Source organism: Gossypium raimondii, chromosome 8, assembly GCF_025698545.1.
Source record: "Gossypium raimondii isolate GPD5lz chromosome 8, ASM2569854v1, whole genome shotgun sequence".
NCBI lineage: Eukaryota > Viridiplantae > Streptophyta > Magnoliopsida > Malvales > Malvaceae > Gossypium > Gossypium raimondii.
In genome coordinates, this window is record NC_068572.1 from 45,878,449 (window position 1) to 45,903,823 (window position 25,375).

At 34.0% G+C, this 25,375-nt stretch overlaps 1 protein-coding gene and 1 long non-coding RNA gene across 3 annotated transcripts; one reads left to right on the plus strand and one right to left on the minus strand.

The window, feature by feature from the left end:
- The first annotated feature begins 10,617 nt into the window (after positions 1-10,617).
- Positions 10,618-12,035, plus strand: LOC105791669 (uncharacterized). Of its 2 annotated transcripts, XR_008198880.1 has the most exons (3): positions 10,618-10,817; positions 10,906-11,259; positions 11,495-12,035. It is a non-coding gene; the product is annotated as an uncharacterized LOC105791669 (long non-coding RNA). The 2 variants fall into 2 exon arrangements; XR_001133055.2 differs by having other exon boundaries at positions 10,906-12,035.
- A 2,817-nt stretch (positions 12,036-14,852) lies between these two features.
- LOC105791670 (cyclin-U2-2) lies at positions 14,853-15,877 on the minus strand. Its single transcript, XM_012619856.2, has 2 exons — positions 15,391-15,877; positions 14,853-15,299 (listed from the first exon to the last, which is right to left on the minus strand). The coding sequence occupies exons 1-2, from the start codon at positions 15,795-15,797 to the stop codon at positions 15,032-15,034; spliced, it is 675 nt and encodes a 224-aa protein (XP_012475310.1). The 5' UTR covers positions 15,798-15,877; the 3' UTR covers positions 14,853-15,031.
- Between the last annotated feature and the right edge of the window lie 9,498 nt (positions 15,878-25,375).

A 25,375-nucleotide genomic window follows, 5' to 3' on the forward strand; every position in this document is an offset into this window, starting at 1 on the left:
TTTGTGTTTTTAGACCCTTTGATATTCAATATTTACTTTATGTAGTAGAAAGAATAGCTATATTGTATTTAGGGGTGTGCAAGTTTCGGATAAAATTGAATTAATTCGGTTAATCGGTTGATTAACCGAATTAATTCGGTCAGGGTCGGTTAAGAGTTTAAAAGGTTCAGTTAATTCGATTAATCGTAATTCGGGTCAGTTAACCTATTGAACACCCCTAATTGTATTTAAATGAAATAGATAAAACTTATTACGACTTATGCAAATAAATATTGACAAAACGTTTTTTGTGTCCTATGCACGGTTTGTGTAATAAAGTTAGGACCCAGTCGCCCACAAGCGGTTATGTCAGTAGGACGGTTATCACGTGCCCCACGTTAGCAATAGATATATAGGTCCGTTTAAGAAGTTTAATTGCTTCTTCCGGTAAAAATACGACGGCAGCTCCAATGCTATATCTCATATTGTACTATAGTCCTTTTTATAAGTCAAATGGTCCTTTATACGTATGCCTTTTTACCATTTGCCCACTACTATTTTATTTACAGAAAATTGGCCCTCAATGAAATATTCATAAAAATTTAAAAAAATTTAAAGAGCATAAATAAATATTGAAATTAGCCAGCTGAATTGCTATTTTTTTTATTCTTAACTAGCTCTCCTTCCACCAAATATTAATACTTGTAAAGGCAGCATATAAATATATGCACTCACAATTTTCAGTTTAATTCGAAATCAACCTCACTTCAAGCCAACTATGAGCTTATTTCTTATATGATTTTATGACGTGTTTTTCTTGTTTAAAATTACACACAAATCTACAATTTAATCAAACAGTGATTCATGTAAACTCTTATAATTTTTGAAATTTTACTTTTTTTAATGTGAATAGTTTCATATAAGATAAAAATATGACCACAATTAGCAATGAAAGGTTCAAATAAAAAAGTTAGAGGCAAATTGGATAGGAGTGTAAAGATGTTGGAATGTGAATAGAGGGAGTGCAGTTTTCCCTCGTCTTATCGTACATTAATTCAGTCTGAGTCCCCCCCTAATTCAAGGAAATACACTTAATTAACTTCCAATTAAAAATCCCAAGTCACACAAGATTTGCGGCTTTGAAAGGCGAGGCAACGGAAAAACATGTTCGTTAATTTTGCCGTTGAACCATCCAAATCCAACGGTCCAGGAAATTGTATTATTCAAATACGACGGCACGTAATATTTGGCGGGGATTTTGGGGATTGTTAAAATTTAAAAAGAAAAGGAAGAAACGGTGACAAGGAGTGATTGTGATCCAATGCTTTGTTTTACATGGAAATTTGCTTCAATAAAACATGGTGAATCCTTAATTCCGATTAGGGATACACATGGCCATCACTTTCATGCTCAACATATATACTTGGAAACCATTCTAGTTTGAATTAAAATTCATTTATTTACTTTTATCTTCTCCAAACAATTTCAAATTAATCATATTATTAATCAATGGGTTAGAATAGTATTTACAATTTTATTCATTTAATAAAATATAATTCAAATTATTTTTAACTAAAATTTATTATTTTCATTTCGAATTAATTTGAGATTATAGAAAACCAAGTTAATAAAGATGTACTTGGTAATGAGTGCGGTTATAGAAAAAAAAATTATTGTAAAAAGTAAAAGTAAATAAGGTTCAAAGTTATGATAGCGTATAAGACAATTAAGGTAATTATGGAAGGAAAATATTGGGCAAAATACCAAAAAAAGTTAATTTTTTCTTAAATTTACCGAAATTGGCCCGGTATTTTATTATTTACCGGAATGAGCCCTTTTTCCTTAAATCGCGTCTCGTCGGTAGCGATGTCGAGGGCGATGCCAGAAATCGTGTCACGTCGGTAGCTTTTGTCGACATGGCAACAAATCGCGTCATCTGAAGCGCGATTTGTGTCCACGTTAGCAAAGCGCGCTGACCTGGACGCGATTTCGCCGTGTTTCCCACCTTAGGGTTTTTAGGGTTTTCGGAGAAAAAAGTAAACAAATAAGGGATTAAGGTTTAGGGTTTCGTAATTAAATTAATTAAAATTTATTCAAAATTGGATTACGTTTTGTGCTTATGGGTTTTTAAGATAAAATCAAAGCAGAATGATTTATCAGAAGGATTTTTGAAGTCACGCCCACGTGTACGTGCTTTTGCTACAGTAGGTCCTAGAAAAATAATTTCGACTTGACGTTTCTGAGCAAATAGTTTAACAAACGCTTCAAGCAGGATACTTTATGAGAAGAATTTGTGAAATCGCGCCCTCGTGGACGCGCTTTTGCTACAGTTGGTCCTGGAAGAAATAATTTCGAGTTGACATTTTTGAGTAAATAGTTTTAAAAAACGCTTCAAGCAGGATGCTTTATAAGAAGAATTTGTGAAGTCGCGCCCACATGGACGCGCTTTTGCTACAGTAGGTCCTGAAAAAATAATTTTGAGTTGACGTTTCTGAGCAAATAGTATAAAACAATGCTGCAAGAAGCATGCTATTTGAGAAGAATTTATGAAATCGCGCCCTCGTGGACGCGCTTTTGCTACAGTAGGTCCTAGAAAAGTAATTTCGACTTGACGTTTCTGACCAAAAAGTATAAAATCGCTTCTAGCAGGATGCTTTATGAGAAGAATTTGTGAAATCGAGCCCACGTGGACGCGCTTTTGCTACAGTAGCATGTTTAGGCTGAGGCTATAAATGAGGCAAAAAATGTTCTGAGATTGCATAAGTCACAGCAGAAACAATTTAGAGAGGCTAAGAAGGTTAGAGTTTCAAATATGAGTGAACGTATTAGTGTTGTTATTTACTACGATGGTGAGGTTTGCCACACCGAGAATGGTGTTGTTGTTTTATCGGAGAATACGGTGCGACTGGTTTTTAACCAAAACATAGATTTGACAGAACTTCGTAAAAGAATTAGGCATAAAATTTTCGAAACGACGCCAATGAAAGTTCTGTCTATTACGTATCGATTCTGTTCCTCTGTTGATCTGGTGACATATGACTCATTCGACATAAAAGATGCTCGTAGCTTGGAGGCAATGGTGCAGACTTATCTTACTAGTGGAGCACCTTATATTGAGTTATATGTACAATTTACATCGCCAAATGATGTACTTGCGATCGGTGTCCGAGATGTATACACGACCCCTGGCCGAACATTCGGTTAGCGGGTTAGAACACACGGAACAACCCATGTTTGGTAGCGGTGTTGAATGCACATCCCTCGCAAGACACTCTGTCGATGGATGGGACATGTACGTCGGTGGCTCGATGTTTGATGCTGGAAATACGTACTGGGGAACGGTATCAAGTTCTAGTGGTTGGCAATCTACATCCAATTGGGGACGTTATGAAATGCCCAGAAGAAGGGATGATGTACTCCCTACGACGTCAACCGATGAGGGGACCTCGTATGCTGTAGATGATTGTGGGTTAGAAGATGACTCTGATGTGGATCCACCTCGAGAGCCCGGGCCCGATGGTGTAGAAGTTGGCTTATTTTCTGAACCGAAACCTATTCCAACAGAATCTGAAGATGTTAAAAGGAGTTCAAATGAAGAAGAAAATCCATGATTCAGAGTATACTCACCTCCAGCCCACATGCATAATGTCGATCTGCCTGCAGATAATGCGTTAGAGTTTCTAGATCTACCACACCGGTTGCGTGATCGTACAAGTTCAGGACTAGATTTGGGTGAATTTGAAGTTGGTAATCAGTTTACCAACAAGGATAGTTTTATTGGTACTTTGAAACAACATAGCATCAAAAACGGCGTTAACTACCACGTCGTTAAATCCAGATCTGATAAGTTTGAGGCGAAGTGTACGGTGCAAGATGGCACATGTTCATGGAAAATCTACGCTTCGTTAAGGAAAAAGACAGGGTTGTAGGAGATTAAAAAGTACAAATGTCCACATACATGTGCTGCAGGTACAGTATTGACGGTATCTGAATAATACTTTTATTATGTAATGTTGTATTATTTAATGTACTCAATTTATAAGTGTTTCACAAGATCATCCGAAGATGGATTCAGCTATGTTAACCAGCTTGATACTGCCCACGGTAAAAGCAGATGCCAGGACTTCAGTGCCGGTGTTAATTACCAATATCCGTAGCCAAATAGGGTACACGCCCTCTTACCGCAAGGCTTGGATAGATAAGCAAAAGGCGTTGGAGAATATGCATAGTGGGTGGGATGCCTCATATAATGAAATATGGCAGTGGTGTCAAGTGCTAGAGAGATACGTCCCAGGTGCCATTACAGACCTTGAAACGAAACGCGTGTACTATAACGGCTGATTGCTACGTGGATTCCAAGTGTTCAAACGCCTATTTTGGACCTTTAAGTAATGTCGAGACGCATTTCCATACTGCAAGTCATTAGTACAAATTGACGGTACCTTTGTATTTAGTAAGTATACTCATTTGCTATTGCTTGCAGTGGCACAGGATGGCGGTAAGAGAATTCTTACAATTGCATTTGCAATAACACCGGGGGAGTCGTCTAATAATTGGGATTTCTTTCTCTCTAGGTTAAGGAGGCATGTGTGCCCCCAACCTGATATTTGTGTTATTTCAGATCGGGGCACCGGTATACTAGCTGCATTTGATCTACAGGGAAGCTTATGGCAGGGCACACACCATCGATATTGCCTAAGACACGTTGCTTCCAGGTACTACAAGCAATATCCATCTAAGAGCGAACGACGACAAGTGACCAACATGGGTATTTAGTCTATATCTGTGTTATTTTGTTTATCAATTTGAATTAGTTTTATTGGTATAAGTGGTATGTAATATTCGCTATGAACTTATATTGGCAAGGTATGAAATAAATAAAGACAGTCTTCACGAAATGTTAGCAACTTTACATTCAATTAACGGAGAAGGGGCGAACTACCTTTGTAACATACGTTTCGAACAGTGGGCACAAGTATACGACGGCGGCCTACGATATGACCATATAATGCCAAACTTGGCTGAATGCATAAATTTTGTTCTTAAAGGAACGCGTTATCTACCGATAACATCGGTTGTGTGTGAGATATATTTTCGTTTGGCAGCACTATTTCCAAAGCGAGTAGCAAGTTATCCAGGCCAGATACAGGGAGGACATGTATGGTGCAGTAAGGTAGTTCAAGAAATTAACAAGGCCAATGCGCGAGCAAACACCATGCACACAGTGTGTCACGATCGAGACAACTTATGGTTTCGCGTGTCAGAGTTTGACAAACCACACCAAGGTGTTGTTAGCGGGAAATATCGTGTACACTTGCGAAATAGGACTTGCGACTGTGGGATGCTTGATGCACTTCGTTATCCATACGCTCATGTTATTGCAGCTTGTTAGAATCTCTGTCTGGATTCGATGAGTTATGTGGACGAAGTGTACAATTAGAAAACATGTACAACGTCTGAAGACACGTTTTCCCACCGGTCCCAGATGAATGTAAGTGGCCGCCCGTATCTCTTGCTTCTTTTAAGCTGTTACTGGATAGAGAATTACGTCGCAAACCAAAGGGTCGACCTTGCTCGACTAGAATACGTAATAATATTGATATCCGAGAAATAGCCAGTCAACAGAAGTTGTGCTGATGGTGTAGGAATTCAAGCCATACAAGTCGGTCATGCCTTAATCGCAATAGTTGAATGTAATTTTAAAACAATTATATTTTTTTCAATTATTAATTGATACCAGTCAAAACATTTTTCTAAATCTAACATTATGTGAATGTAAAATTATTAACTGATAATTGTATTAATGTTAGTAAAATTATCAAATTATATTTAAGTTAAGGGTTAGGGTTTTTAATTTAAGGGTTTAGGATTTTAAAGTCAATGGTTAGGGTTTTTAAGTTAAGGGTTAGAATTTTTAGGTTAAGGGTTTAGGGGTTTTAATTTAAGGGTTTATGGTTTTAAAATTAAGGGTTAGGGTTTTAAAGTTAAGGGTTTAGTGTTTTAAAGTTAAGGGGTTAGGGTTTTTAAGTTAAGGGTTTAAGGTTTTTAAGTTAAGGGGTTAGGGTTTTAAAGTTAAAGGGTTAGGGTTTTAAAGTTAAGGGTTAGGGTTTTTAGGTTAAGGGTTTATGGGTTTTAAGTTAAGGGTTTATGGGTTTTAATTTAAGTGTTAGGGTTTTTGGGTTAAGGGTTAGGGTTTTTAAGTTAAGGGTTTAAGGTTTTTAGGTTAAGGGTTTAAGGTTTTGTCAATTAAATTATGCATTTAATTATAAATTATAAATATATAAATTTTTAATAAGTTAAGGGTTTAGGGTTTTTAAGTAATAACTCAAAAAAAATTCTATTTTATTACATCAAAAAATATCAAAATATTCAAAATATTTGTACAAATAAATTTAAATGCAAAAATCAATATCTGTGCCCGTAGAATTTAGTGCCACATGACAGCCGTCGATGGTTACGCGCTGGATTCCTTCTTTGTCCAACTTCTAGCGGCGGTTGTGGTTCTTCCGGCGGGAATTCTGGTTCTTCTAGTAGGGCATCTGGTTGTCGGAGTTGGGACGATGAGCCACATTGATAGAATTGTGAATGTGGAGGTGTTTGCATCACCAATGACGACGGTGTTTGAAACCTATACGATGGTGGGGATTGGTAAAAAGAAGAGCTCTCCGACGGTCCCTCTTGCGATCCCTCGTGCGTCACTGGCCTATACATCGGCGGTCCACTCGGGAGTAACAGGAAATGGAGCTAAACCAGCCCATTGGCTCCAACCTGCCATAGGACTCTAAAAAGAAAACATATAAGGGTTAGGATACATAAAAGGGCTAGGAAACGCACCTGGCATCATCTGAAAAGGTGGTTGCGTGGGTATCATCGGTTGAACTGCTGGGTCGGGTGACTGTGTCGGTGCTCTCGTTGGGCCGGGTGAATGTCTGGGCGTCGTTGAGGGGCCAGTGTCGTCATCTTGTCGTCTTGGATTTAAAGGCCCTCGTATTTCTCTTTGGGCACGTAATTGCCGCTACCTCTCTTTTGGCGATAGTAAATACGGCTTGCCATGGATCCTAAACCATGGCATGTATTCCGGCAAGTACGCTAGCTCCGGAATGATGATCGGTTCCATACTAGGTATATAGTCATACCGATCTTCCCACATTTGGATATACTCGAACCAGAATCTCGGCCAATCGGTATTCAATTGTCGAATGTCGATTTTGTGGTGATCGTCAAACACCTCAGGTTCCACGGGAATCGGTTGTCTACATCTAAATTGCCGTAACACCCTGTCTGACTGTTGCATCTCCACGGTCGCATAGTTGATCAACGCGACTTTCGCTTGCCAAGCGTTTGGATTTTGTAAGAACTCATCCGGAATTACTGCTCGAATTGTCGGATCCTCGTATGGTGTCCATTGAAACTATATGAACATGATAAAAATATCAGTTATATACATAATACTAAATATTAAATACTAAATACTAAGTACTAAATACCAATCGACTAGCGAACGATGGAAATATCAATTTTATTTAATACTTATATGTGCTTCCGACTGTTGGTCTAATAGAAGCCGTATATCTTCAAGAGAGGTAGGTAATCGAGCATGACTTGTCGGATGGTTCCACCTAATTAAATAAAATTTTAGCATACTTTTATTTTTAAAATTCTACATAATAATTGTAAAATCTAATATAAAATTTACCTCGTTATGAGTGAGAATGTATATGGGTAGTCCACTCGAGGAAGTAGAAATGGAAAGCAAAAGCGTGCCTATGACTACAGTAGTGACAGGCAACCTCCGATTTTTGCTTTCCTCTGTCACGTCGCCCCACACATCTCCCGATATAACGTTGCCAAGACGGCAGACCCCCAACTCAATTCACCAGCTGCTCTAAAATCAACGAGTTTCAGCAGCCATCTTAGATGTACTCGGTTCTGACAAGTCGGGCATCAGATAACCTCTAATTAACTGAAGAATGTATGCCCGAGCATATCGGATTCTTTCTATTTCGGTTGAATCTTCATCCGGATCCTGGAATGTATCTCTTAACCAGCCAATCTCGATCTTACCTCCGTCCATTTTCTTCGGAATAATGCCCAAAAGCTCGTAGCACACCGCAAGCCAATCGCTAGATGGGCAGACCCGGTGACTGGGTACCTGTCCACCGGTAATCCCAATTGCAGACTGACATCTTCCAAAGTGATAGTGCACTCTCCACATAGAAGATGGAATGTGTGCGTCTCGGGTCTCCACCTCTCGATCAACGCACTGATTAGTTTCGGGTCCACCTTGCATCCCCGGCCTACCGTCTCCACGTGCCAAAAACCCGCTTCCTACAGGTAGTTCTCTACCAACGATGATGGAGGACCATGCATATTCCGGATATTGCATTCCAATATCCGATCTACAGACTTTTATAACAAATAATAAATTAATAATTATCTAAAAATGCATAAATAAAAAATTCTTAAATAATATTTAAAAATTAAATTTAACGCTTACCATTTTCATTTGTTCCTCCGATATGTGGTGCTTATCAAGACGAGTCAATTCTCCGGCTATTACTGAAATCGTACAAATTTTTAGGGTTTAAAAAAATTTAAAAAATAATTTTTTTTAAAATTATTTAAAAATGGGGATTTAAGAGAAATTTAAGAGGAACTTGAGAGCAAATTGAAAATAAATATGGATTTGAGAGAAATTTTGAAGGAATTTGAGAGCAAATTTAGAGGAAATTTAGAAGAAATTGAGAGGAAATTTGAGAGAGGATTAGTTTGTGAACAAAAAAAGGGGTGGGGGTATTTATAGTTTTTTTTGGACCGTTGGGGGTGCAACGGTCAAAAAATTGACCGTTGCACTGTTCACGCGCGGGACAAATCGCGTCCACGTCAGCGCGCTTTGCTGACGTGGACACAAATCGCGCTTCAGAGGACGCGATTGTTGCCATGTCAGTAAAGCGCGCTTACATGGCCGCGATTTCCTGGCACGTCCCCTGACATCGTGCTGACGTGGACGCGATTTAAGGGAAAATGGCCCATTCCGATAAATAATAAAATACCGAGGCTATTTCGATAAATTTAAAAAAAATAAACTTTTAATGGTAAATTACCCGAAAATATTCAGGTAGTTTAACACACTCTCTCTATCACACAAATGTGGGTCACAATACTCAATATCTTCATATCAATTCATAGTCTTTTCCAAGTGGATTTTGACAATAATGATAAATTATTCAAGAATTGCACATGCTTAGTTGAAAACAAATTTGTATTATTTGCTACATTAATCACAAAAACAGGATACCATTACGTTATTTGACATTGAAATAATAGATTGGAGTAGACATCCATGATTCATAAATATTTTGGCCAAATTATTGAAATATTCTAGATAAAAAAATTAGGGTATATTAAATTATGGGTAAATTTTATTGTGGTCACATAATTAAAAAAAAGTTCCAATCCTACCACCAAACTTTTCGAATTGTTTTTTTCCTTTTTGTCACTCAGTTGTGAAGTGGTACTTTTTTAGTTGGCATAATAATAATTGTAGTCCTCGGCTTTTATATTTCTTGTCAATTTGGCATTGGTTCAATATAGAAATTATATAAAAAATACTCTTAAAATAATATAAAAGAATATTATATATAGAAATTCTAGAAAAATAAAATCTAGAAAGTGTTGTTATTGAAGAACTAAAATATATAAATATCATTCAATGGAATCTAATAACAAATAAAAAGCAAAACAAAATGTTAAGAATATCTTTCTTCAAACCCTTACCCTATCTTTCTTGCTCTTTTTCTCAACTAAAGTTTTGCGTCTCATTTGGGCTATCATAAAATTTGGAAATTCATTAAATATATCAATTGTTTAAACACTAATGACTCTTCTTCACCCATTTGCAACTCTCCATTACCTTCTAATTTGTTTTATATGAAAACCCCCTCAAAAAACCACTCTAAACATCTTTTGATACCTACATTTCCTTGTATTTTCCCTATTAGGTCATTTTACCTACAACAATCAAGATTGAAATTGATGAATAAGCTAGAATTTGAACCACCAAAAGTTGTCTCTAATTAATCTTGGTCTAACATGAACTCTATCTTCTACTTAATGAAAATTGATAAGTTCATCTTTTTATTTTAATTTGTTAGAATTTGGTCACCATATTTGATGACAACTACAAAGTTTGTCTTTTTATGGAAAGCATATGAGCTTCAACCCTTAATTTTTTTTCCTAATTTGATGCATATAAATTGTTGAGCTACTGATTTTGTTCAATTCTATGAATATAAATTGCTAAATTGTTAATTCTCAAGTAATGGCATTGTGTAATTATGTTATTCAATTGGACTAATTTTTTCAATTTCTGTAAACTCTAAAAACCAAATTCTAACAAAATACTTGGTAGTTTTCATAGTATGGAATTCAATTAAATTTAGCATGTGGTATACTATTTCATCAAGGATGTATGTCGCCCTAGACATTTCATGGGGGCAATTGTAATGTTCAAATTTTAAAGAGGACAACATTTACAGCCTCTATTGAGGGAGGCTGGATTATAAATAAAAATAAACAAGGCCCGATTCTTTAAAGCCCAAACACAGACAAAGCAAAACACTAACTCAGACAACCCAATAAAAAACGTAAGCAGGCGTTTCCTCATCCCCAACTATCTGAAAAACCAAAGTCCCTTCAGATTCCTTTTCTGTTTCTTATCTGCTCTTGTGCATATTGATTCATCTGAAAGAAGAAAAATAATCTTCAGATTGGCCCAATATTTTCTATCTTGCCTTCGCTCCGGTCACAACACTGATGCCAAAATCATGAAACAACATGTGAGTCTCTTATGTTTTCCGTTTTGCTTGCCCAAAGTGAGTCTTGTCGTCCATCTCCATTTCTAATCAGTTAATTCTCTATCTACAGGAAAAACCTAACCTTGCTGTCGATAATCCTCGTCAACTGCCTCTTTTGCAAAAAGAAGAACCTCACCAATCAAATAAGATTTTGCATTTCTCTTTAACCCTTCTACAACCAGTAAATGTGCTACACCATTCACTTGTCTCTGTGCATGTTTAAAGGCACACGCTTGGTATATTTCACAAATAGCCCTGGCGTTTATCATGTGAGCACCTATTACTCACATTTAGATTCCCTTTGTTTGTAGCTTCTGAATCATCGATAAGGCATCCCCTTCTATCTCTACCATAGTAAGTCCCACATGCAGCCCCATCTCAACTGCTTATAAACATGCCAATGCCTCAGCTGCAAATGGTGAAGGTATGTTATCATGCAGTAAGCTTTTTGAAAATAGTACTCTGCCAGTTGCATCTTTGATGATAATTTCAGGGCATGATTTATTATTTTGCTTACAAAATGCTGCATCAAAATTTATTTTAACAAATTGGTCCTTTGGTGCTTTCAATTGTGCTTGCACACCTTGCTTTACTGTTATTTTTCATTGATTCCATCAATTTCTCCCAAATAATTCCTAATAAAATTTGCCGCATCAAAGGTTGTTCCATGTTTACCTTCATGCAATAGTTGGTTTCTCCTAGTCCATATAGCCCGCAAAGTACAACAAAAGATTTCACAAAGGTATTTTGAATTATTTTCGAAAAACTGATTCACCCAATCTTTAATGTGCATATTTGATGACATTGTTGGCCACCTAATGCCCAGCTGCTGGCAGATCTCCTTTGATTTCAGACAATCCCGAAACACATGTTCCACTGTTTCGATTCCGTTCACACATCTAGGGCATTCTTGTATTCCCATTAATCTTTTGTAATTTAGATTAGCAAAAGTAGGCATATAATTCTTTGTAATTCTTCATACTGTAATCTTTAACTTGGTGGGCAGATCCGATAGCCATAACTTAGCCCCATTTGTAATTACCACATTATTTTCTTGTAACAACAATTTGTACACATTACGCACTGAATACTCCATCGACACCTCACCACCCCAAGCCAAGAAATCCTCATGTAGAAACTGTGTCAAAGGAATACTTAAAATTTATTGAGCCTCCGCCTCGTCAAAGGTAGATCGAATAATTCCTTTTCTCCATTTCCTCATAGTTGGATCAATCAAATCAGCCACAGTTTGTATACATTGATTGGTAGTAAGTTGCTGAATTTTGCAATTTGAATTCCTAGGAATCCAAGCATCATCTCTAACCAAAACTGTTGCCCCTGTACCAATTCTCCAACACATCCGAAACGCAAGAGGGCCCTTTATGGCTTACATACTTTTCTAGGTATAAGAAGGTAGATTCCCTAAACTTGACTTTAGAAAGTTCGTATTTGGTAAATATTTTGCCTTTAGCGATCTCGCTAACAAAGAATTTGGATAATTAATCAAACGCCAACCTTGTTTAGCAAGCAAAGCCAAATTAAACTTTGCTAGGCAACTGAATATGACTATTTTTAATTCATATAACTATTTCCAATTGCACCAATGAATTCCACATTTATTATTACTTTTGCACCACCAGAAATTACCAATAATATTTTCTAACTCCACACATAAAGAATTTGGGAATAGAAAGCATAAAATGGAATACATAGGAATGACTTGAACAGATTTAATGAAAATATCCTCACTTGTAGGAGATGCCGGATACTCCACTCACTTATCTTCCTTCTCATTCTATCTTTCAATGCTTGAAAAGCTCAGCCCCAGATGTTTTTCCGGTTCCATAGACATCTTAATATTGTCCTTGAGTTGAGCCGAGATTTATTTTCCAACTTTACGAGATCTTAAGTGCTTGAAAAGGCCACTTGGAGTGTAAGGCCATAGAGCGAGAGAGCCTTGCTGGATTAGACCAACCAAAAGAAATGATGGTCATTTGCTTATGGTATAGGGTTTGAATCTCCCAACCTATATAGGATTTAGGTCATTAAAGGGGAGGCAAAGTACCACTTGATCTAGTGATCAATTGAGGGGTTTGTCAGCTCTGAACAGACGACATGTTAAAAACTTCTTTAAAAGAAGTTAAGTCTTCCCTCAACAATATTTTTCAATATTTGATAATCACATATAATGTTGACCATTTTAGAGTGGATTCAGAATAGGATCAAATAAAAAAAATCACTAACTATTTTCTCTTTTACAAAACTTAAAATCTTGGAACACCATATAGCCATGAGAATCAAGAAACAAAACTAAAATGAAAAAGTAAACACTAAGAATGAAAACAGTGATGAAGAAGAGACGGAATTTAATAGCACAAAGGCTTGTTCCATTAAACTCAAAAATCGCACATTTATACCTTAGATTGGAGCCCAATAATCTAGTGAGGACCATTTAGGGCCTCAAAGGTTCATAAATTTTTAGCCTTTCACTTTGGTATTTAAAGCAAAGGGCCAATGGACCAACAAATGCGCAAAAGGTTATATTAGTATTACTGTTCAACGTCACACAGTTAGCCCATCTTTCAACATCAAGTATGCCCAATAAACCTTCCTCTTCCCTTTTGAGTGAAGCTGTTCAGCGGTTAGATTGGATTTGTAAATTAAGTACAATTATTCATATTATAAATAAGTTATGAAATTGGAACTAATAATTGATGAACCTTTCTCCCTCCTCCTTCATCCTCTCACAAGCCTATACCATATAAACCTATTTCCAGTTAAAATCTAAATCATTTATAATTAAGGACAAGGGATACCCTTAGTTGTAAGAACAAATTAGTCTCACTCTATCAATTTGAATTTATCAATTTCATGGATAATCTAACTAGAATTTTAACTTTTTATAATTTAGTTAATTCAGCTTATATTTTTAAACAAAACTAATTTTCTTTTTTAACTTTTTAACGATGAAATCTTAAATTTTGTGAAATAAAAAAATTAACAACCATTAATAGAAAGTAGTGGAAACGACTCATAAGCTACCCTCGACTATAGTGCACTCCTGCCATTCTCGTCTTCCCTCTATCTCTGGGTGATAAGATAATTATATCATTAGTTAGGAAATAAGATGAGTTTCTTTCCCAATGGAAATGACACCCTTTTTGTTTTAGCCTACCCTACCATCCATAGATTTAATTTTATATTTTTATATTTTGAACTTTAAATTTTTAATTTTGATTTAAATTTTAATATTTTTAAAATTTGATACTGAAAAATATATTATTATATGTGTAATTTTATGTTAGTTTGTTATTTTATATAATACTTATGAGAAATTAAGTCATTTTCGTTATGATTAGCGGCTTAAATTTTGAAAAGTTTAAATTCAAGATTAATATGGATTAAATTCACAACTCATTCATAATGTGAGGATAATCAAATGCATTTAATTGTTATTTTTTAGGTTAAAATTAAAATTTAAGAATGCAAAAAGGATAAAAACTAAAATTAAGAATAAATCATTTCTTTTGGGGAATCAAGTTGGTACATGATCATGGTTAGACTTAGAGGACTAACCCTTTTCACCTACTGCAGCATCTTAATGATAGCATTATTTAGCTCCCCAGTGCCCCACTTGACGGGCACCTTGAATTAATAACGCCCACTTCTTTATATGTAAACTGACCCACAATTGATAATGTTGAAGCATAGAAAATAATTGGTGAAAACTTTCGATTATGCATAATTTCAAAGACTGATGTAGGCCTTCACTTTTGCTTTAAATAAAGAATAACTTTGTTACATAAAATCAATGTTCTGAACACAAGTTTCAACTAACTCGGATGATGATGAGAGCTCAACTAGCCTTGAACAACTTTAAATCTATATTCATGTTTTTGTATTAAAAGCTTTTCAAAGTTCATTGAGATTTTGATATTACTACCGAAGCTTCTTCTTCTTCTTCTTTTTTAATATATGTAAATTATTTGAGCAAAAATGGAAAACATGGGAATAGTATTAACAAATAATATATTACTTGTATTCCATTTCTTAAGCAGAAGACATACAATATGGTTTATACATCACTCCTCTGTACTGGCCCCAACTTCAAAGTTGAAACAAAACAATCACATATTTATACATCAAATATGTACACATAATAAAGTAGAAAGAAAAAAAAAAAGCAACCCTATTAATTACAACAAAATGCGAGCAATATTGGAGTTGTATCTTTCTTGTTCGACTTGTTTGGATTTGATATCTTCAGCACACCTTAGTGTCCTCTCAATGTGGTATCCTCCTCCAATGCTCACTTCCCTCTCCAAGTGACTGCAGTAGCTCTCGAACACTCTCACATTTACATGCAGTTTGAAACCCGTCATGAACAAAAATTCAACCTCCAACTTGTTCAGTTCCTTGGTCGTCAACCCTCCTACTCGTGCAAAGTACGAATTTCTGTAATTCCTACCCAACAGTACCAATACTATTAGATTAATACTCTACGCATAGTTTGAATATAATGGGAAGGGGGAAACTAGACTATAACTATACTCACATGTCTTCAATATACTTGGAAGCCACCATGATGATGGTAATGAGGAGCCTATGTACGTTCCTAGCATTAATCCGGAACCCTGGATTTGCTTGGCGAAACCGATCCATATATACATATGCCACCACATAAACGGATGGTCCGGCTTTGGTGTATCGGAAGATTCTTTCTAGGTAGGATTGAATCGTCATGTCCGGTGTCTCCTGGCACTCGAAAACTCTGCTGTTGTAATCTTTTGCTAATGCCCATTTACAGTTCTTGGCTATCCTTTCGTTTCTTGCCATTGTTCTCTCAATAAGAGAAGCCAGGACTGATATCACCAGTGGGGTTTTTGCATCATTCTGATAGGAGTAAGAGTAGAGATCGGATCGAAGCTTCCTTGGAGAGATTGTAAGGGAAGATGCAGTCATTTCTATGAGTTCAAAATGTTACGAAAATAATAAGCGTGAAATCTAAAGAGGAGGAAAATGAAGGGATACCCAGGCTGTGTGATGTTTAATGAGGATTTATAGTAGGGGGGCCACCGTTGAGTTGGTAATGTAAAGAAAGATGGGGTAGTGAATAAAGTAAAAGAGAAATGGTATTATAATTTAAGCAACACCTCAATATGTATTAAATAAAGTTTTAAGTTCGAATTTTATTCATATCAAATACTGGTAAAAAAAAGATAAAAGAAAATAAGGTGTAATTCACTCGTGTAGGGTAGAAAGCCGAATGAAAAAGGAGTCAGGAGGAAGAGGTTGACTTGGATAGACCCTTTTATCTTGTGTATAATAAGTTATCCTTTATTTAACATTTCATGTGAGGGATTGGATGATTGTATTAATAAAATAGAGGTTAAAGATCATATGCCAAATGAGTATTGTTATTGCAAGTTAGTTGCTATTATGTTATGTGCTGTGTGGCCTTGCTCGTGTTGTAGGTTGTCTTACTCTAACTTCATGGTCGCTTGGAGCCCCATTTATCTTTTAGCAAAGAGTCTTAACTAAGTTAACTTAGATGGACAATGTTTTACAAAAAAATCATCATAATAAATTTGATACATGTCTTTTATGGGCGGTATAACAACTTTTATGGAAAAAATAATATCGAAATAATTAACTTGTTTAATAATATGATTCAATTTAAATTTAAATATAATCAAAATTCAATTGTAAGGTGGGTGGAAGCCAAGCTTCTATCATTACAATTTTGTTAAATATTTGAGTGATTCCTCCGAGCAAAGGCGGAGTTGAAAGTAGAGACAAAGCAGCTAAGCTTTTTTCCACATTAAAAAAATAACCCAATTTTGTGTAATCTGGAACCATATAGCATATACATCCAGTGGTGGAATAAAAAAAAAGAGGCCGCCGACAGCGGGTTGAAGGGGAAGGATGGGCATTGAAAGAGGTGAGTAGGTTCGTTTGGACCCATAAGAAGTACTAGACGGCATTTATAGTTGTAGATGTACTTGTACTGGCCTTGAGATTCGTGTCTTCTGAAATCCACAAAAGCCTCCAGTGTCCTATTGAATTCCTTGTTGGTTTATGTTAGATATTTGACTCCTCTACCAAATGACATCAAAATCTTAGTGCATGATCTGAGATTAGAATCTCCACTTGATTTGCATCTTACTTGAGCCACACCGACACTAAATTCACCTTATCCCTTAAGATAATAATGTCTTTGACATACAAATCAGTGCATCTGAATGACGATAATAGCCTTAAAGTAAGTATTATAACCATTAGTACTATATAAAGAGAGCATGTTTTGTACCTATGCAACTGGCGAAACCCTAAAACATTTCAACATTATGATTGATCACCATTGGACAGAGTTATTACTTATTAACAAACTCATGCTCCACCAAAAACAATATATCTTACCAAAATTTGTGGTCAACTGTAAATTTCCAAGTACCATAAACCCCAGTCCGTTCATTTCTCTTGTGCATTTTATCAAATTCTGCTTAGAATTTATTTACTTGGAAGGGACAGTCACTGACCCATCCCATTCTTCATTCAAAAACAGCATCAAAATCTGAAGAGAGAGAATTACATCTATATAGTTTAAACTTCGATATTTTATTAAGGTTAGAAGGAGAATTACATCAATATAAATTCTTCTTCTAAGGCTAAACCCTGGTTATCGATATGCTAACAAACGGACCATTTATTAGAAACACTTACTTTTTTTCAAACCTATGATAGCCTGGCCACAATGATTTCAGCCAACTTTTAACCCCTATGTATATACAACCTCAACCCAATGGGGGCATTAATTGTTTGCCATCAATTCAAGGCCCATGCTGGGATGGGAAAGAATATGTTTAGCCCAATTTTGTTATTAATCCCCTATACTATGTGTAAATTGAAGATTTAGTACTTTATTTCAATTTTGTCAATTTTAATCCATGTATTTTTCAAATCTGGAAATCTCAGTTATTAGCAATTAAACTTATTAAATCAAGTTCTGCTATTAGTCTCATATTATGTGTAAGTTATGAGATTTAATTATTTGTTATGTAATTTTATCATTTTTTGTAAGTCAGAGGTGTAGGAGAGTGTATTCCTGGGACTCCGTTTCTACAAACCAGACCTGTAAATATTTACGGAGTTATATTAGAGACGAATTAAATTTTGGATAAGTAATTTTTATGAAATTAGGAGTTATTAAAGTACGGTGACTAAATTGTGTAGGTGTTAAAAGTTGAATTATAGATTGAAATAAATTAAAGGGGCTAAAATAGCAATTATACCTTTGTTTCTTTTAAAGTGGCCGTCATGAGTTAATAAACTATGCATGTGTATATTATATATATGTTATATAATTTAAGTTAATTTTAAAATATACATATAATCATAATAGTAATAATAAAAAGTAGTTGTAATAAACAACCACACCAAACCATTTCTTTTCTTTTATTTTGACATGCAAAAATAGTTTGGGAAGGAAGAAAAGAAAGAAACGCACAGCACTTAGCGGTTTTAACCTTCCAACTTCAATTGGTTAATCAATTTAGTTTATTTTCTTGTAATTTTTACGTTTTTGAAATCTTGATACTTAGAGCTACCCAGCCCATGGTATAATTTTTAGTATTGTTTAAGATTTTAAATGTTGCCATTGTTGAATAGTTTAAGTATTAGGGATTAATTTGATAGATTCTAAAGTTAGTAGTGAAAAAGGGCTAAATAGTGAAGTTAATTGTTGATTTTGAGAAAGAGACTAAATTGAGAAATTTTCGTAATATAAGGGTAGAATTGAAAATAGGGAGATAAATTTAGTTTAGAGTAAAATTAGTATAAAAATTTGAGGTTAAATAAGGGTATTAAAATTTGTTTCGGTTTAGGGACTAAATTGAGGATTAAGCAAAATATAGTCTGGGACACAGCCGTGTGACCTAAGTCAGTGAGTTATACGGGCTAGGACACGACTGTGTGTCTCAAGTTAATGAGCTACACGGGTAGAGACACGGGCTGGGACATTGCTGTGTGTCCCAACTTCAAAAGTCACAATCTAGGATGTTACACAAGGCCGTGTGTCCCTTATTTTTAGGTATCTTTTAGATTTGCCCTAAACTTTCAGAATTGTTCCAAATTAGTCAATGTTTGTTCATAGCTCTTTCTAAGGATCTGTACGTTCGTATTAGGGACTACAAGAGTAACTTTTACTCTGATTTAGAATGAAATAGCAAATATAAGCTAGATGAAGTAGGTATTCTACTAATATCATCGAAGGTAGTAGTAGTTGGAGTATGGTTCAATACTCTGATGCTAATATTTGGAATAGTCTTTGTAACACCCCTAACTCGTATCCGTCGCCAGATTAGGGTTACGAGGCATTATCTAACACAACACAGTCTAACACAGTCATTTATCACAATTCATGTCTACTAATCATATCTCATATACAAACCATACTTCTTTTCCGTGCAAACCAATTTCACAATACAATTCATACACTGAAATTTAACCAAGTCATAACCATTCTACTATTCAAATTTCGAACCAACTAACATACATCGAATCATATTACATTATAACAAAACATATCCACCAACTAAATCATTACTCAAGCCGAATCTTATAACCAAACATTATCATACATATATACCTCGAAACATACTTCCCAAAAGAGCTTATAACATGACCGAATATACATAAAAATTAGTATCTCGAACAAGCCATTTCGCATGGCAACTTATATACAATTCAAAATTTGCCCTAGTCTATACATGTCATATGTCATAATGTCAAGCTTTCAAAATACCAAAATGGCTATTGATAGTGTGACGATAATCTTTGACGATCCCCGAGCTCGAGCTAGTTTTATATATCTATAATACAATGGAAGGATGCACAAAGTAAGCTTTGGAAGCTTAGTAAGCCATAAGCAAATAAATCATCTCAATGATATTTATAATTCAATTCAACTAGGTCGAATTTAAATAAATCTCAAACATATGTACATTTAACTGTCTCATATAAATTCATAATATCTCATTAAGCACTAAACTTACTTTATTATTTCATGAAAATATAAACTTCACATATACCTGAACCATTTAGCTCAAATTCACATTCGGAATTGTTAAGAACACACGGAAATCATATAAAGCTCGCACAATGCCATATCCCGGATATGGTCTTACATGTTAATGCATATCGATGCCACTGTCCCAGACAGGGTCTTATACGAATCATATACGATGCCAATGTCCCAGACATAGTCTTACATAAAATCACACCTCGAAAGTCCTAATATCATGACATCAGTATCCTATACATTTCCTAAGATTCATTCGGAGCTTTTGACTTCGTAATTAAATCAATTCATGCACGAAACTAGTCATCCAATACTCAAATAAATTTGACAATATATATGTATACATATACAATTTAATTAAAAAACATTTATTTACTTATGAACTTACCTCGTACGGAAACGAACAGATCGGATCAATTACTCGTCAACTTTCGATTTTCCCCGATCTAAATTCAATTTCTTTCTTTCTTGATCTATATGAATTCAAATTTAACTCATTTAATCACCTATTCATTAAATTTCATCCAAAAATACCTATTTGGACATTTCTTCACTTTAGCCCCTAAAGTTTCACATTTATTCAATTTAGTCCCTATTTCACAAATACACAAAATTCACACAATTCAATATAACCCAAGCTTAGCCAAATTAATATAGTGCCCCTAGCAGCCCAAAATTTTCATTTATTTCACATTTCAACCACTCAATTTACATATTTCACAATTTAATCCCTATTTGACATTTTTGTCAAAAATCACTTTACAAAACATATTAATCTATTAACAATGATTCATTTTCCATCATCAACATTCAAAAAAAATCAAGATATCATCAATGGAAACTCACAAATTCATCAACCAATTCAAAAATTAGGGCATGGGCTAGCTAGAACACGAAGCAACGGTCTCAAAAATGTAAAAATCATTAAAAACCGAGCTCAAACCATACCTTAATCAAGCTATGTGTATGTCAAACCCTAAGTGTTCATCAATGGTGTATTTATTCTTCAATATTCGGCCAAGGAAGAAAAGATGGACAAAATTTTAGCTTTGGTTTTATTTATTTTATCATTAATTTTCTTATTTACTATTTTACCATTAAAAACATTAGTAATTACACCAAATGTCACTCCACTATCATCCACTAACTCACAAGTGGCCTATTTAACACTTAAGTACCTTTACTTTAATGTTCTATAGCTATTAGACACCTTTAGCTTATAGAACACAACTTTTACTCTTTACGCGATTTAGTCCTTTTTACCGAATTAAGCATTCAAACAGTAAAATTTCTTTACGAAACTTTCACACATATATAATCACATGCTGTAAATACCAAAAGTAATATTAAAATAATTTTTAAACCTTGGATTTGTGGTTCCAAAACTACTGTTCTGATTTAACTAAAATCGGGCTGTTACAGTCTTGTTATATATCCAACTTCTAGCTTTCAAGAGGGGGTAAATATTGATAAGAGTGTAGACAGTGAAAGACTAAGTTTAGTATTGCATAGTATGATACACTATTCGATTATATAAGACACTATTATGAAAGTATTAGATTGGCATGATCTGCCCTTGTATATTATGACGATATTAGTTAGCTTATACTACTGCTTGTGAAGTAATCAAATGTTCTGATTGCTTAGTGATGCTTGTGACCCTAATCCGACAACGGAGATGGGTTAGGGGTGTTACATTTTTTTGTGTTTATACTTTTCGAGTTTTGAAATATCAATCTTGATATAAATTGTAGTTGTTAAATCTATTAATTAAAATGACATGATTTTAGTGTAGAATTTGGTAAAATTTTGTTGTTGTAGGTTCATATATGTAGCAAAAATAAGATATAGTCATGCAATCAAAATCAAAGGAAGAACTAAAGTTGAAATTGTTGGGGATTGTATAGGATCTAGTGCTTTAAGTGTAGTATTTTCATCTAAATACACTTGTAATTTTTCGAACAGGTTGGTTTATAAAACTATTTGTGAATTGCATTAATACTTTATATATTGTCCTAACATGGTTTTTGCATGCAAAACAAAATGGAAGCAAATGTTGCTCACTAGTTGTCTATTTTTTAACTAATATTTAGTGGTATTACGTGGTCGGATCGTAATACATAAAAATACCTTGTATTAGTAGACAAACCTAAATATGTCCTTACTTTAATCGAAAATAAGCAAATCGATTGAAAGACTAATATGTCATCTATCAAGTCCAATTAGGGAGATGTTTTGTCTTGGGAATCAGAGCGGATGACTCCCATAAGATAGAGACATAGATGTGACTAACTAGACTGATAGTACATCGGACTGGACCCAAGTAGAATAGATCATGAATTCGTTTATGGATCTATCCTCTTATGACATTCATAGTGTGACATACTTAAATCCTGAGTGGATGGTGGACTATATATGTGTGACTTGTATACTTTGATGTAAGTAAAAACTTGAGTTCGAATAAATAAGAAACTGAAAGTTGGTGCGTTGGTGTACGACTTCTGCAGTATGTAGCGTTATTCAAAACAATAGAATTCATGGCCCGATACATGGGTAAATGATATCCTCTTATTGGTATTACATGGTTGATGAAAACTAAACATGGTCATGGGTGTTTCGTCTTTGTAACGAATGACTTAATTACTATCCGATAGTAATTGATTTTTTATGAAGGAAGATGTAATGGTTACCATGAGATAAAATAGGATCAAATTGGGAAAATAGATATTATCCTAAAGAGATCAAGGATATCTTATGATGGTAACACACTTATGACAACGTCATTGGATGAGCACTGAGTAGTTGCTATCGTAATGGTATGTTGTTAAGAAGAGCTTAGTCACGATACTATAGTGGAATAACTTCATGACTAAATGAATTTATAATTAATAAGCAACAAACCAGAACTTAATTATAAATTATTTGAGCCCTAAATACATATATTCAGTCGGTCCATTCACTAGCTCATTGAAACTAGAAATAAATTGCGTGTTTGAATCAAAATGAATGGAATTGATGGAAATAGAGAGATGGGAAACATTCAAGAATGGTTATGGTTTTTTTCGAAATGGAAATGGAATCATTTGGAAATGAATGTAGGTTTCCAAAATGGAAATAGAAATGGTTCATTTGCAATTCTACATGGATTACTTAAAAATGAAAAGAAGAATGAGTTTATGTTTTTGAGTTATTTTGAAGCCCGAAAATGAAAATAAACCATTCGTCACAGTGAACATGTTGATTGGTGAATACGAGGCACACTCCACATAAATGTTGTTGCAAAGAGCAAAGACTATTAGTTTAAACTTAATTATTTGATGTCCTTTTAAAAAATTTTTGACATATTTTCAAATAGTTATTGTGGTATTGTAGGCAGCCACATCAATTCTCTATTTGGAAGAAAAACTTATAATTTTTTATTAATTTTGTTTATAATAACTTATAATTTTTTATTAATTTTGTTTATAATTTTAAAATTTAAAAGGGTTAAATTGATTTTTAAATTTATTATTAAGGTTTTTAATCTTTTAGTCTTATTAATTTCAAAAATATTTTAATTTACTTCCAATAAAAGAATAGGGATCAGATTGAATAAATATGTAAAGGTTGAAGGCTAAATTTGTTATTATACCTTATATACAAACACCAAATTTTGACGAAAGAATTTTTTCTCACTTATCTAATGTACATGGATTAATTTGTCAATTTTCTTTAAAAAAAGCTAAAATGCAATTTAAAGTATAGGATAGGAAATTTTGTGATACTTTTACAATATTTTGATTCATTTCAAGCAACAGATCTTGCAGCAGTGCATCGATCCTTATCTTTTGGTATAAGATTTTATAATTTAAGTCAAATTTTAATATTTTATATCTTAATTATTTTATATATTTTAAAAGTTTCTGTAGAAAAGGAACTACAACAAAATATATATTAAATAATATCCATATAAATAAATAGACCACCACTCTAATTTTCTGGGAGCCACCAACCAAACTCACTGATTTTCACAGTCACATACAAAAGAAAAAGAGAGTAGTTTTAATATATATATATATAATTGTCAAGATCTTACATTTTTCTGAAGCAAAATTTCAAATCCTTTGAATTAATCTCTAAAAATATCAAATATATTGCTTTAATACAATTAGGAAAATTCAACAACAAGGTGATGTGGTGTAAATAATGAATTAGGTTTTGTTTCTCGTTACTTGTCAAAAGTACTTTTGTAGCAATAAATAATGCTAAGCAGATAATTTTGAAGTCAAAATTATTTTCGTGCTTTTGGGAAGTCTATTTTTGAGTCAAATGATATTTTTAACTCTTATTTATAGTCCAATGTATTTTATGGAGTACTTATATTTGTATACAATTATTTTCCTATTGAATTTATTTCAAATATATAATATTATTTATTTAAAATTGAAATTATTATATTTTAATAATATTGAAAATATACAAATTTAAAAATACTTAAAATTTGTATTTCATATAAAAAATTAGTGATGAGTTATAATAAATTATTTTTATATTCTTACTAAAATATCATAATATTTACAATTTAGATTTTTTAAATATATATTTTCACTTTATAATATCATATTTAAATAAAAAAATACTTCTTAAACCTTAAAACCAAAATTTTGGAATGCATTTTTTCAAAACTAGTGAAGCTAGTGAAATCACTTAAAAATTAAGATTAAGATTGGTGTATTTAAAGACCAAACTAAGGGTCTGTTTGATTGCAGTATTTCATTTTTCGGAAAATATTTTCCCTCTTTTACGGTGTTTGATTGACCAAAGGAATTGATTTTCCGGAAAAGCAACTTCAAAACACGGGAAAATCTCCCCTTCTTTGCGTAAAATGTCTTACAAATTTTTTTTTCCGTAAGACATTTTCCGGAAAACACAGCTTCAACCTCTCATTTCCTTCTCATTTCATTTCCTCCTCATTTGCTCTCCGTCCATCAACGTCAGCCTCTCCTCCTCATCGGTGTGCTTCTTCTTCTTGGGTTATCAACAGGTTCTGTTCTCCTTTTCTCTGTCTATTATTTTTGTTGATCGTGATTTTTTCTTGGGTGTGCCTTTCCTCCTTTTCTCTGTTGTTTTTCCTCCTCTATGTTTTATATTGAAGGATCTTGTTAATTTGTTGCAAAGGTGTCAAGCAAAATGCTTCTGCATGAATAGATTTTGGTCTTAGGTTTTCTAGATCTTCTTCCCTAATATGTTTAATCGTGTCCTTAATTTTAAACAATCTAATTAGCTTGCTAAAAAATTACAGCCTTGTTCGTCACCTCTTCTCGTGATTCATCGAAGGTAGATTTCTACTCACATTCTTGATTGGAAGCTCTAGGGTTTTCTGTTTTCTACTTTCTTGATCTTTTTTTTTCTTTGATTGAGTTTTTATTTCAGTTATTTTCTAATTTCAGTTTTGATTGTTAGGGGTTTCTGCATATTTGTT

Excerpts from the sequence above, each read along its gene's own strand:
- LOC105791670 (XM_012619856.2), bottom strand. The coding sequence starts at position 15,797 with ATGACTGCATCTTCCCTTACAATCTCTCCAAGGAAGCTTCGATCCGAT. Across the intron at positions 15,300-15,390 it reads TCCAAGTATATTGAAGACAT|GAATTACAGAAATTCGTACT; the intron begins GTGAGTATAGTT and ends ACTGTTGGGTAG.